The sequence below is a fragment of the Bos indicus x Bos taurus genome, chromosome 19, assembly GCF_003369695.1.
Source record: "Bos indicus x Bos taurus breed Angus x Brahman F1 hybrid chromosome 19, Bos_hybrid_MaternalHap_v2.0, whole genome shotgun sequence".
NCBI classification, from domain to species: Eukaryota; Metazoa; Chordata; class Mammalia; order Artiodactyla; family Bovidae; genus Bos; species Bos indicus x Bos taurus.
In genome coordinates this window covers 19,204,659-19,216,701 of record NC_040094.1, presented here as the reverse complement: position 1 = coordinate 19,216,701, position 12,043 = coordinate 19,204,659, and the positions used below count along the sequence as shown (strand labels likewise).

The following is a 12,043-nucleotide window of genomic DNA, read 5'->3' as shown; positions in this document are numbered from 1 at the left end:
AAATCTAAAGTTAAAACCAAATGATGGACTGGGGCAAATATTTGTAACATACAAAAGGCTAATATGAATATGCAATTAATAAAAAGCAGTCTAATTAGGAGACATGGATAAAGAACAGTGTGACAGCTCAACAGATAGATGACTAGTAAACTTTTTATTTTTTTATTTTTATTTTTTTATTTTTTTTATTTTATTTTATTTTTAAACTTTATTGTATTAGTTTTGCTAGTAAACTTTTTAAAAAGATACTCAACTTTACTAGTATTCAGAGACATGCAAACAAAATCAGAGATTACTAGCTTTTGATTACTAGTTTGACAACAGTTAAAAGAAGTTGACAGTTTCTAGTTGGAGATGTGGGGACATATATTCTTAAAGAATGCTTTAAGTTAAGAATAAGTTGATGTAACTTTACTGGAGGGGAGACTGACAATATAAATGAAAGTTTTAATTGTGTATATAGTCATTAACAATTTGATATAACAGTTTATATTTTACAATTTTGTCACAAGGTAGTACCTAGATAACTGAAAAGATCTAGGTAACAAGTCTTGCCTGAAATTTTTAAATAGTGATAAATTGGAAACACCTTAACTCTTAGAATGATAGCCATTAAAAAGGGTAATATTTTGACAAGATTTCCATGATACTCAATTTTTACATAATAACACAACCACCTTTTCTAAAATTAAGCATAATAGTGGTTACTTTCAGGTGATGGGATTTTAAATAACTTATTTATATGTATCTATAGTGCTTGAATTTTCTGCAGGTATTTGTTATTTTTATGTTTTAAATTTTTTAAAGTCTAAATTTATCCTTGAGAAAATAGGATTATTGTGTATGAGTTTTGAGGTTTTTCCAAGAAATTGAGACAATATTAAATTTCTTTTTTAAAGTTTAAATTTCTTCATGAGAAAATAGAATTATTATATATGAGTTTATACTCATTATAAGACTTTATACACATGCTGCAGTCCATGGGGTTGCAAAGAGTCGGACACGACTGAGCAACTGAATTGAACTGATACATGAGCTTGGGGGTTTTCCCAAGAAATTGAGGTATCCTTTTAAGTCAGGTCATATAGATTTGCTTCTTTTTAACAGCTCTATGTTATTCTTTTAAGTAAATGTCCCATAAGTTGCTAAACTAATGTCACTTAAGTTGATAATTTATTTTAATTTTTTTTACATTTTAACAAATGTTGTGAGTATACTTGTACTCTTGTACATGTATCTTTTTGCATTGCAAGTATTTTTACAAGATAAATTCCTAGATACGGACTCACTCTGTCAGAATTGGTTTATATGATTACCCTTTCACGTCACTACAGTCTAAAATTATAGTTTTAAAGGATTATTTGTAATAAAGATGTAGAAGGAGGTTAGACTTGTGTGGCAGTAAAATAGGAAATCATTGAAGATTTCTATAAAAAGGAATAACATGAAAGCATCTTTGACAAAAATTACTTGGTCTCCTGAATATGGATTGAGAAGTAAAAATCAGAAGCAGAGCAGCTGAGATACTGCTCTCTAGTAATAAGATACTGTAGTAAGAATCTGTACATGGTAATTATATGAGAATAGCAAGAATAGGTTTCAAATGTAATTGTGAAATTTTTAGTTTAGGGTTACTGCTGCTGCTGCTAAGTTGCTTCAGTCGTGTCCGACTCTGTGCGACCCCATAGACGGCAGCCCACCAGGCTCCCCTGTCCCTGGGATTCTCCAGGCAAGAACACTGGAGTGGGTTGCCATTTCCTTCTCCTTTAGGGCCACTAGTAGAATGATAATGCTTGGGACAAAAATAAGTGTACTTGAGAGGAAAAGATAATAGATTCATGTCTAAACATATTTTAGTTCAGGATGACCTGGATATCCAAGTGACAATGTTTAGAGCTCTAAGTGTAAAGAAGGGAGAAGCAATTTGGGAATAATCTAATAGGTAAATCCTTGAGGATGGGTGAGAGATTGGGGCTTGTGGCTAAATGTTGACTAGGAACTAATTAAGGAGACCAAGGGAAGAGTGGTTTTGTAAGTGATTGAAAGTGGAGGAGGAAAGCCTCAGTGTCCTAAAATTCAGAGTGAGAACCAAGGGCAGTCGTTGTGAAGCTGAGAAGTCAAAAATTATTCATTGCTAAAACCATTCAATTCAGTCAGAAGTAATTGGTCATCTTTAGAGAAGTTGCAAACTGGCAGGCTTTGGGTACCATAGTTTTTTGTTTTTTTTTTAATTTGTTAGTTACCAGCAAATAAAAATGGGAGTATTTTTCATATGAACTTAAAAAAAAAGTCTGAAAATCTGGCTGTATTGGGCCAGTGTTTGTATGGGGAACCAGTGTAGCAATTGCCAGTCTGAGCCCTCTAGTACTATATACAGTCTTTACTGCGCCATACATTTACTTTATTTTCCTGGCTATCCATGTAGGCATTTGGGGGTTTTTAAAGGAAAAATCTGTTGATTGAAGTCAGTTCTACATTAATATGTCATAATAAGTATTTTTTTTTACTCCTACAATTTCTTTCAATTCAGTTTTTGGGATCTTCACTGTTGTCATGTTTTTTCTTTTTTAGAGACTGCCTCCATTTGAAACATTTTCTCAGGGACCTACATTGCAGTTCACTCTTCGTTGGACAGGAGAGACCAATGATAAATCTACAGCTCCTATAGCCAAACCTCTTGCCACTAGAAATTCAGAGAGTCTTCATCAAGAAAATAAGCCTGGTTCAGTAAAACCTACTCAAACTATTGGTATGAAAACTTTGCTGTCAAAATAATGCTTTGCAGAGTTAGGACTTAGGTTTTAGATTAATTTGTCTTTTGCTCCAGTAATCTTCGGAAATATTATTTGACTTACTAGACACATTATGAGTAAATTACGATTCTCCTAAAGTTTTGTGATGAAGTGCTGATCAACAGTACTTTATTCACTAGATGTATGTGGGAATTTTGGAGATTTTTTAATTTTAGAATCATGGTATAATATATAGTATATATGCCATATATTACATAATATCTTCAAATGAGGTCTCAGTTCAGTTCAGTCGCTCAGTCGTGTCCGACTCTGCGACCCTATGAATTGCAGCACGCCAGGCCTCCCTGTCCGTCACCAACTCCCAGAGTTCACCCAAACTCATGTCCATTGAGTCGGTGATGCCATCTAGCCATCTCATCCTCTGTCATCCCCTTTTCCTCCTGCCCCCAATCCCTCCCAGCATCAGAGTCTTTTCCAATGAGTCAGCTCTTCGCATGAGGTGGCCAAAGGATTGGAGTTTCAGCTTTAGCATCATTCCTTCCAAAGAACACCCAGGACTGATCTCCTTTAGAAGGGACTGGTTGGATCTCCTTGCAGTCCAAGGGACTCTCAAGAGTCTTCTCCAACACCACAGTTCAAAAGCATCAATTCTTCGGCGCTCAGCTTTCTTCACAGTCCAACTCTCACATCCATACATGACTACTGGAAAAACCATGGCCTTGACTAGACGGATCTTTGTTGGCAAAGTAATGTCTCTGCTTTTGAATATGCTATCTAGGTTGGTCATAGCTTTCCTTCCAAGGAGTAAGCGTCTTTTAATTTCATGGCTGCAGTCACCATCTGCAGTGATTTTGGAGCCCCCAAAAATAAAGTCTGACACTGTTTCCCCATCTGTTTCCCATGAAGTGATGGGACCAGATGCCATGATCTTCATTTTCTGAATGTTGAGCTCTAAGCCAACTTTTTCACTCTCCACTTTCACTTTCATCAAAAGGCTTTTTAGTTCCTTGTCACTTTCTGCCATAAGGGTGGTGTCATCTACCTATCTGAGGTTATTGATATTTCTCCTGGCAATCTTGATTCCAGCTTGTGCTTCTTCCAGCCCAGCGTTTCTCATGATGTACTCTGCATAGAAGTTAAGTAAGGTGACAATACACAGCCTTGACATACTCCTTTTCCTATTTGGAACCAGTCTGTTGTTCATGTCCAGTTATAAACTTGCTTCCTGACCTGCATATAGGTTTCTCAAGAGGCAGGTCAGGTGGTCTGGTATTCCCATCTCTTTCAGAATTTTCCACAGTTTATTGTGATCCACACAGTCAAAGACTTTGTCATAGTCTATAGATAGCTTTATGTCAATTTAGGATAAGTTTTTCCATTAAATAAATTTGTCCCAAACTCATGAGAAAATGATTGGTTTTCAGAGCTTTGTAGTTTTGAATTGCAGCTATAAAGGGCTTTGGAACAATGTGCTTTTTCAAATTTACATAAAAATTTGTTTATATTATGGAACTGACTTAACCATTTAAGAATATTTGAACAATTTGGGGGCTGGAAGAGGATTATTATAACCTGAATTTTATCAGGTTAAATTTTGTAGTAAATTTTTAAGAGGAGAAACATTTACAAATTGTAGCAGTTAGCTCTGTTGGGTTAAGGCCCATGTTGCAGTATTCTTTCATTTTTTATCTGCCTGATGAGAACACTGTCCTTGACCTGAGGGTATCCATGTGTTTTATCTAAGACTGTTTAAGAAGACAGAAGGGAGCTGTCTTTGACATATACCACTCAAGTCCATCCATTAGCTGTGTGCAAGTCAACTGTAGTTAGAGTCAGTTTTAGGAGATGTAAGAAATGACCCCTGTCAGGGGAAAGATTTCCCAAGGAAATTGTAGTCTGGGCACTTCTCAAAGTGTTCTGTGGCCAAATACTAGTAAAAGAGTTTTCAGGAAACTGAGTAGAAAAGATTTTTACAAAGTTTTACATAGGAAATGATTACTTATGTCAGGAGAAATACAAATTTTCATTTTTAAGCCAGTAAAATAATACACCAAAATTATTAATGATGATGTTTTGGATTTGGAATGATATTATTACAATCATTTTCATTTAATTTGTTAAACCAATATTGAGTGGATGTCTGCTCACTGTTGTGCACTGGAAATACAAAGACCAAGCAAAACCTTACTTTGACCTCAAAGTGCTTAAAGCATTACAGTGACTACGTATAATACTTGGGGTTATTTTTTAAATGTTTTAGAACATGATAGGTGTCCTAATGTTTTAGGACATTTTAAAGGGGAAAAAAGAATGGATCCTACCAGTAAAGACCTTAGTATCTGGTTAGGTTGCTGATAAAGGGATTGTTCCCCTGAAATCACTTGAGGGTGAAAACATTGTATTCAATGCCACAAGAAGAATTTTGTGAAACCTTTATTGTTTAATTATGTTCACAACAGATATTTCACTTTTTAGAAGCAAGTATTTTCATTAAAAGTGTATGTTTTCAGCTGTTAAAGAATCATTGACTACAGATCTGCAAACAAGAAAAGAAAAAGATACTTCAAATGAAAACCGACAAAAATTAAGAATATTTTATCAGGTAAACATAGCTGACCCTTCTTTTAAGTAATCATGAGATACTTTTGTTTTGCACGTTCTATCTGAAATATTCTGACATAAATAAATAGAATGCCTCTGACTTGATTTTCCTTTTATATTATTTTAACTATGTTTAAAGTTGATATTGAAACAAAATATCTTGAGATATGTAAGTTGGAGATTTGCTGTTCTTTTTGTCTTTTGTTATCTTTAAAGTTCCTTTATAACAACAATACGAGACAACAAACTGAAGCAAGAGATGACCTACATTGCCCTTGGTGCACCCTGAACTGCCGCAAACTTTATAGCTTACTTAAACATCTTAAACTCTGCCATAGCAGATTTATCTTCAATTATGTTGTAAGTAGTTTTTCATTTTTTCTTACTATTATACATTATGATAAAATTTGGCTTTCAGAAATTGTACTTTGTGCAGGATGCCAAAGTTTCCACGTTGAATGGATTGTTTATGGATGAATTACGATGAATGACTCAGTGTTTGTGTATATTTGCACAGTGCACCTCTAATGACTCACATAATCCTCACCCCAGCTCTTTGAATTAAGTGGTAATTTCCTTATCCTTGCTCAGACAAGAAATAATTTGTACAGTTACCAAGCCAATAAATGGCACAGCCAGGATTTTAACATGGATCTTTTTGACTCCAGATCTTCTGGCCCCCTGTTCACCATGCTGGTATGCCTGGCTTATTTTAGTTTTCAAAACATTTAAGAACCCACAAGTACGTTTTAATTAAGTTGGAGGAATAGGTATTTAAGATAGGATAATTAATATTTTATTTTTCTGATCACCTTGCCATTTTTGTTACAGTATCATCCAAAAGGTGCTAGGATAGATGTTTCTATCAACGAGTGTTATGATGGCTCCTATGCAGGAAATCCTCAGGATATTCATCGCCAGCCCGGATTTGCTTTTAGTCGCAATGGACCAGTAAAGAGAACACCTATCACACACATTCTTGTGTGCAGGTAGGTAAAAAGGGCATGTGGCAAAAGTTTATTTTCTGACTTTATTGATGTTTGAGGAATAAAGGGAAGCCATTCAAAACTACTGTTTAGGTGGCATTTCTTATTTCAGTATTAAATAAGTCTCTGGGGTCGCATACTGCTTTATAACTCTCCCTGGCTCCTGTTTCTACAGCAGTTTTCTCACTTCCTCCTCACAGCTTTTTCCTGTGTTAATGTGGCTACTGCTGTAGTGGTTATAGGGAGATTGAAGTGTCTCCCAGTAGAAGTTTCTATGTGCATGCCTAGGTGGAAACCTCTGTAAGAAAGGAATGTACTCTGAGTAGTGTGAGCCCTCTCTGTGTTACTTAATATTACATCAACATTTCTTTTCATTAGGCCAAAAAGAACAAAAGCAAGTATGTCTGAATTTCTTGAATCCGAAGATGGAGAAGTGGAACAGCAGCGAACATACAGTAGTGGACACAACCGCCTCTATTTCCATAGTGATACTTGTTTACCTCTCCGTCCACAAGAAATGGAAGTAGATAGTGAAGATGAAAAAGACCCCGAATGGCTAAGAGAAAAAACCATTACTGTAATTATTACTGTTCTGTTGCTCTTACCATCATCATCATTATCATTATCGACAATGATTTTACAATTTTATGATGAAATGATTTTGTTTGAAAACTAATAACTTTAATATGAATTAAATTTTTGATTTAATGTTAAGGAGCATTTTTCTAAATTAAGGAATTCAGGAATCTACAATTTTTGTAATTGTGTCATTTTAATAGTTACCAACTAAAGGAAATACGGGTTTTCTTCTTGTGATTTTGTGTGTTTTCATTTTATTTAAAGGCAACTATTTCATAATAAGGATTTCCCTTTTAAAATTACCACTTAAATGGATGTTGGAAACATCTGCTTTGCTATATAAATAAGTTGTATTTTTAGTTACAAAAAATTCTGTTTTTAACATTCTCACAATTTTTTCTTAGAAATACCAATTATATTTATTCTGCATCTAATAAATTTTTTTCCCCTCTTTTTTTCTAAAAGCAAATTGAGGAATTTTCTGATGTTAATGAAGGAGAGAAAGAAGTGATGAAACTATGGAATCTCCATGTCATGAAGCATGGGTAGGGTGTTTCTAGATTTAAATATTCCATTTCCTTCATGTTCTTTTTGTTGCTTCACATTCTGTAAATCTGTGTTAGGATCTTACTTAAAATTTAGGTATAATTTGTCCTAAATATCCTAATTCAGGTATTAGAAAAATGGTTACCTTCAAAGAATGTTTAAGTAAGGTGCTAGCTCCATCTAACAGCAGGTTTTTAGTTAATGTTTTTTTAATAACCCAGCTTTTATTCCTTTTATTGCTAGGGAATACATAAATAATACACCGTGTGCTACACACCTGGAAATCCTGAAAACCACTAACACAATTATTAACAAAATTTTTAACTGCTTTATTATTCAGAGTAAAATATAAACAGTCAGCTTTTCTTATTTCTTACTACCATCTCATAAAGCTGAGGGTAGAACAATCCTAATTTCTCGTGCCTTTGGGGCTGTAGCATTGTTTTTCCTGTACATCTGCTTCCCTATGTGAACTATTTACCTGTCAGTACATAGATTCTTCTCTACCTTCGTTAGTATTAGACCCTCAAATAAGGCTTTCTTTTATAGCACATGGATCTAAGGTTTTTTCCTTTAAAGGTTAAATGAAATAAATGGGAAGAGGCGTTTTATTTTCTTTATTCTTGGGGAATGGAGGACGTAAGTGTTTTAAGTTCTAGTTCAGATGACTGGGTGCATCGCTTATAGCCTTTTTTTTTTTTGGTAAACTGCCTTGAGCTAAGAATAGTCTTCACATTTTTAGTGGGTTGTAAAAAAAATTAAAGAGGAAGACAATAGAGATTACATATGGCTTGCTAATTCGTTTCAGTCGTGTCCAACTCTTTGTGACTCTATGGACTGTAGCCCACCAGGCTCCTCTGTCCATGGGATTCTCCAGGCAAGAATACTGGTGTGGGTTGCCATGTCCTCCTCCAGGGGATCTTTCCAACCTAAGGATCAAACTCGCGTCTCTTGTGTCTCCTGCGTTGGCAGGAGGTCTTTATTTACCACTAGCACCATCTGGAAAGCCCACATATGGCTTGCAAAGCCTAAAATACTTACTGTTTAGCCTTTTACAGAAAATGTTTGCTTCATCCCTGGTCTAGTCATTAAAACTCAGTTATGAGTAAATATGTATGTGGAGGCTTGGCTGAAATCTCTTTCTCCTTTTGTCCTGATATGCCAGTTTCAAGATAGAATTTTAGTCAAATTACTTAATTGAGTTATATTTTAATTCCTGATCCAAATCTGTCAGCATAAGAATCTGTCAGCATACTAGGTTCACTATAAACTGGCATTACAAAGTGGCAGGTAGTTGGTAAACTATTTGTATTTTTTCAGATCCGCAATCAGGCTTTTACATTTTACAGATTCTGTTTTGAGTCTCAGTGGGTAATTGAACATCCGTCTCCTATTTGGTTTAATTTGGTTCTCTCAAATTTTATTGTCTTCCACCAAAACAGTCATACTATACCACAATTGTTGTGACATGTTCATTTTTTCAAAAGTTTACCATTAACTGAAAGTGTGTAGAAACACTGCTTCTGAAATAGGAAACTGAGAGAATAGTGTTACACAGTTAATGAAAGTGGAGTGGCAAGAGAAAATATTTTACATTTTTAACTGCTAACTTCCTAATTTCATTAGGAAAAACAGAAATGACATCTGTTTAAGCTCTGGTTAAATTAAACCTCTTTAAATTTCTAACATGGTAAGTTTATTCAGGTGATCGAATCTCAGATTCACTATAGTTTTACTAGTTAAATCATCACTTACCTAGGTATAGTCTTACTATCTTGTAATAGTTATCATTGTGGCCTTTGACAGAAATACTTTGTATTGTTGTTGATGTGTTTGTGTTTTTATTAAATAGGTTTATTGCTGACAATCAAATGAATCATGCCTGTATGCTGTTTGTAGAAAACTATGGACAGAAAATAATTAAGAAGAATTTATGTCGAAACTTCATGCTTCATCTAGTCAGCATGCATGACTTTAATCTTATTAGCATAATGTCAATAGATAAAGCTGTTACCAAGCTCCGTGAAATGCAACAAAAATTAGAAAAAGGAGAATCTGCTTCCCCTGCAAATGAAGAAGTCACTGAAGAACAAAATGGGACAGCAAATGGATTTAGTGAAATTAACTCAAAAGAGAAAGCTTTGGAAACAGATGGTGTCTCAGGGGTTTCAAAACAGAGCAAAAAACAAAAACTCTGAAAAGGCTTAACCCCCACATTATGGACAAACACTGAAATTTCATTCTAGGGAATTCAGCCTCTAGGAAGGGTTCTGTTTTTGTTTTTAATCATAGGTTCCAAACAGGCACTGTCAGATGAAGTAAATGATTTCAACAAGGATATTTTTAATCAGGGTTCTACTTCACTTCAGTATGCAGCATTACCCGCCTATCAGTTTTATTGATGTCATTAAAATATTCTCAAGTTCAAGCATGAAAAGCAATACCTTAAAGTATTTTTAACTTCAACAATTGTCTTATGAAATATACTGAATTGATAATCTAGAAATTATTTCATATTTATAATGTGTTGGGGTTTTTTTTTTTTTTTTTTTGGCATTTGTGACTGGCTGTTTTTCTACTTTGTAATTGTGAGACATTTTCTTGGGGAGGGAAAATTAGAATGTGATTCCTTTTTTTAGAAACTGAAGATTTTTGTGAAATTATGTTGCAGTACTGTTTGCAATCAGACCTTAATCCTTGACTTTGAAATCATTTATCAATTTGGAATGCAAAAGTACAACACAAGGTATTTTACATTATGTGAGTTCATTTTACAATTTAAAAATAGCACTTCTTCATCTTAGGCCTGTTTGAGAACACATTAATTTTTCACATTGTCAGTGAAATGTCAGTGTTGGCTTCTAAGGTCACTGACCATCCATTTGTTTTTATGTGGACAATTTTAGTGCATTGCTCACCCAGTATATTTTTTTAAACTTGAACATTTTGCTGTTTTTTTTTTCTTTCCCAATTAGGTAATCACATGGAAGATTCAGCTGTTCACATCTGTTCATTAGGATTGTAAACCAAGGGAAGAACGAGTTTAAGATTTTTAAGATGCCACTTTTGAGGGAGGAAATGTTCTATAAAAATGAACCAGAAAATGTTGTAACTTTTTTTTTTCTTTGCAAGGATGTCTTCGTAATGTATTTCATGATTAGAATATCCAATGCAGATAAGCTGACTTGAATCGTTGTGAGCAGTTTTGCCCTGTGTTATATGTGTCTCATGCACATATTTACAGTTGGATTTTCTCCAACAGAAAGTGGTTTCACTACTGGCACATTAACAAGCACCAATAGATTTTTAGTCCAACTCCAAGCACTGTGGTTGAGTAACATCACCTCAATTTTTTATTATCCTTAAAGATAATTGCATTTTCATATTCTTTATTTATAAAGGATCAATGCTGCTGTAAATACAGGTATTTTTAATTTTTTTAATTTCATTCCACCACCATCAGATGCAGTTCCCTATTTTGTTTAATGAAGGGATATATAAGCTTTCTAATGGTGTCTTCAGAAATTTATAAAATGTAAATACTGATTTGATTGGTCTTTAAGATGTGTTTAACTGTGAGGCTATTTAACTGATAGTGTGGATGTGATTTGTCATCCAGTATTAAGTTCCTAGTCATTGATTTTTTTTGTGTTAAAAAAAATAGGAAAGAGGGAAACTGCAGCTTTCATTACAGACTCCTTGATTGGTAAGCTCTCCAAATGATGAGTTACAGTAAACTCTGATTATGCCTCTGCATAGTGGATTTCGAGCATTTCTCTCGGGCTTTAATTTGCTAAAGCTGTGCACATATGTAAAAAAAAAAAAAATAGATTATTTTAGGGGAGATGTAGGTGTAGAATTATTGCTTATGTCATTTCTTAAGCAGTTATGCTCTTAATGCTTAAAAGAAGGCTAGCATTGTTTGCACAAAAAGTTGGTGATTCCCTCCCCCAAATAGTAATGAAATTACTTCTGTTGAGTAAACTTTTTATGTCATCTTATAATAAAAGCTGAAAAAATCCCTTTGTTTCTATTTATAAAAAAAAGCTTTTCTATATGTACCCTTGATAAGAGATTTTGAAGAAATCATGTAAGATGATAAAGCATTTGAATGGTACAGTAGATGTAAAAAAAAAATTCAGTTTAAAAGAACGTTTGTTTTTACATTAAATGTTTATTTGAAATCAAATGATTTTGTACATAAAGTTCAATATATAAATGCTGCATTCTGTTTTGTTTTTTATATTATGAATTGTTAATACACGCACAAAAATTTTGGCTTGGCTAAGATAGGAAATATCCAAAAAAATATATCCACTGGAGCAAATAAGTTGAGAAAAATTAATGTGAAATCCTGCTTTCGGTTCTAGTAATAGCAGTTGCAACTAGTGTGTCATACTGTCACATAAAAAATATTTTAAAATTGATAGTCTAGGGTAATGTCAATATTAATTGCCCTAATGCTGATTCACCTTTGGTTTTTTCAATTTTCTTTTGAATGAAAAAGGATTTATGTTGGCTTTCAAAAAGCCATATAGTGAGACACAAATAATAAAACAATTTTGTAATACTATATTC

At 33.9% G+C, this 12,043-nt stretch overlaps 1 protein-coding gene across 4 annotated transcripts in view; it reads left to right on the top strand.

Annotated features, from left to right (window-relative positions):
- The window catches only part of SUZ12 (SUZ12, polycomb repressive complex 2 subunit), a 39,399-nt gene extending 27,710 nt beyond the window's left edge, over positions 1–11,689 (top strand). For all 4 annotated transcript variants that reach the window (XM_027519075.1, XM_027519076.1, XM_027519077.1 and 1 more), the window contains 7 exons: positions 2,572–2,749; positions 5,264–5,355; positions 5,571–5,714; positions 6,186–6,343; positions 6,719–6,917; positions 7,385–7,464; positions 9,318–11,689. In XM_027519075.1, the coding sequence (XP_027374876.1) occupies positions 2,572–2,749; positions 5,264–5,355; positions 5,571–5,714; positions 6,186–6,343; positions 6,719–6,917; positions 7,385–7,464; positions 9,318–9,663 (1,197 nt within the window). In that variant the 3' untranslated portion in view covers positions 9,664–11,689. The remainder of the gene's footprint in view (positions 1–2,571; positions 2,750–5,263; positions 5,356–5,570; positions 5,715–6,185; positions 6,344–6,718; positions 6,918–7,384; positions 7,465–9,317) is intronic.
- Positions 11,690–12,043: the final 354 nt, after the last annotated feature.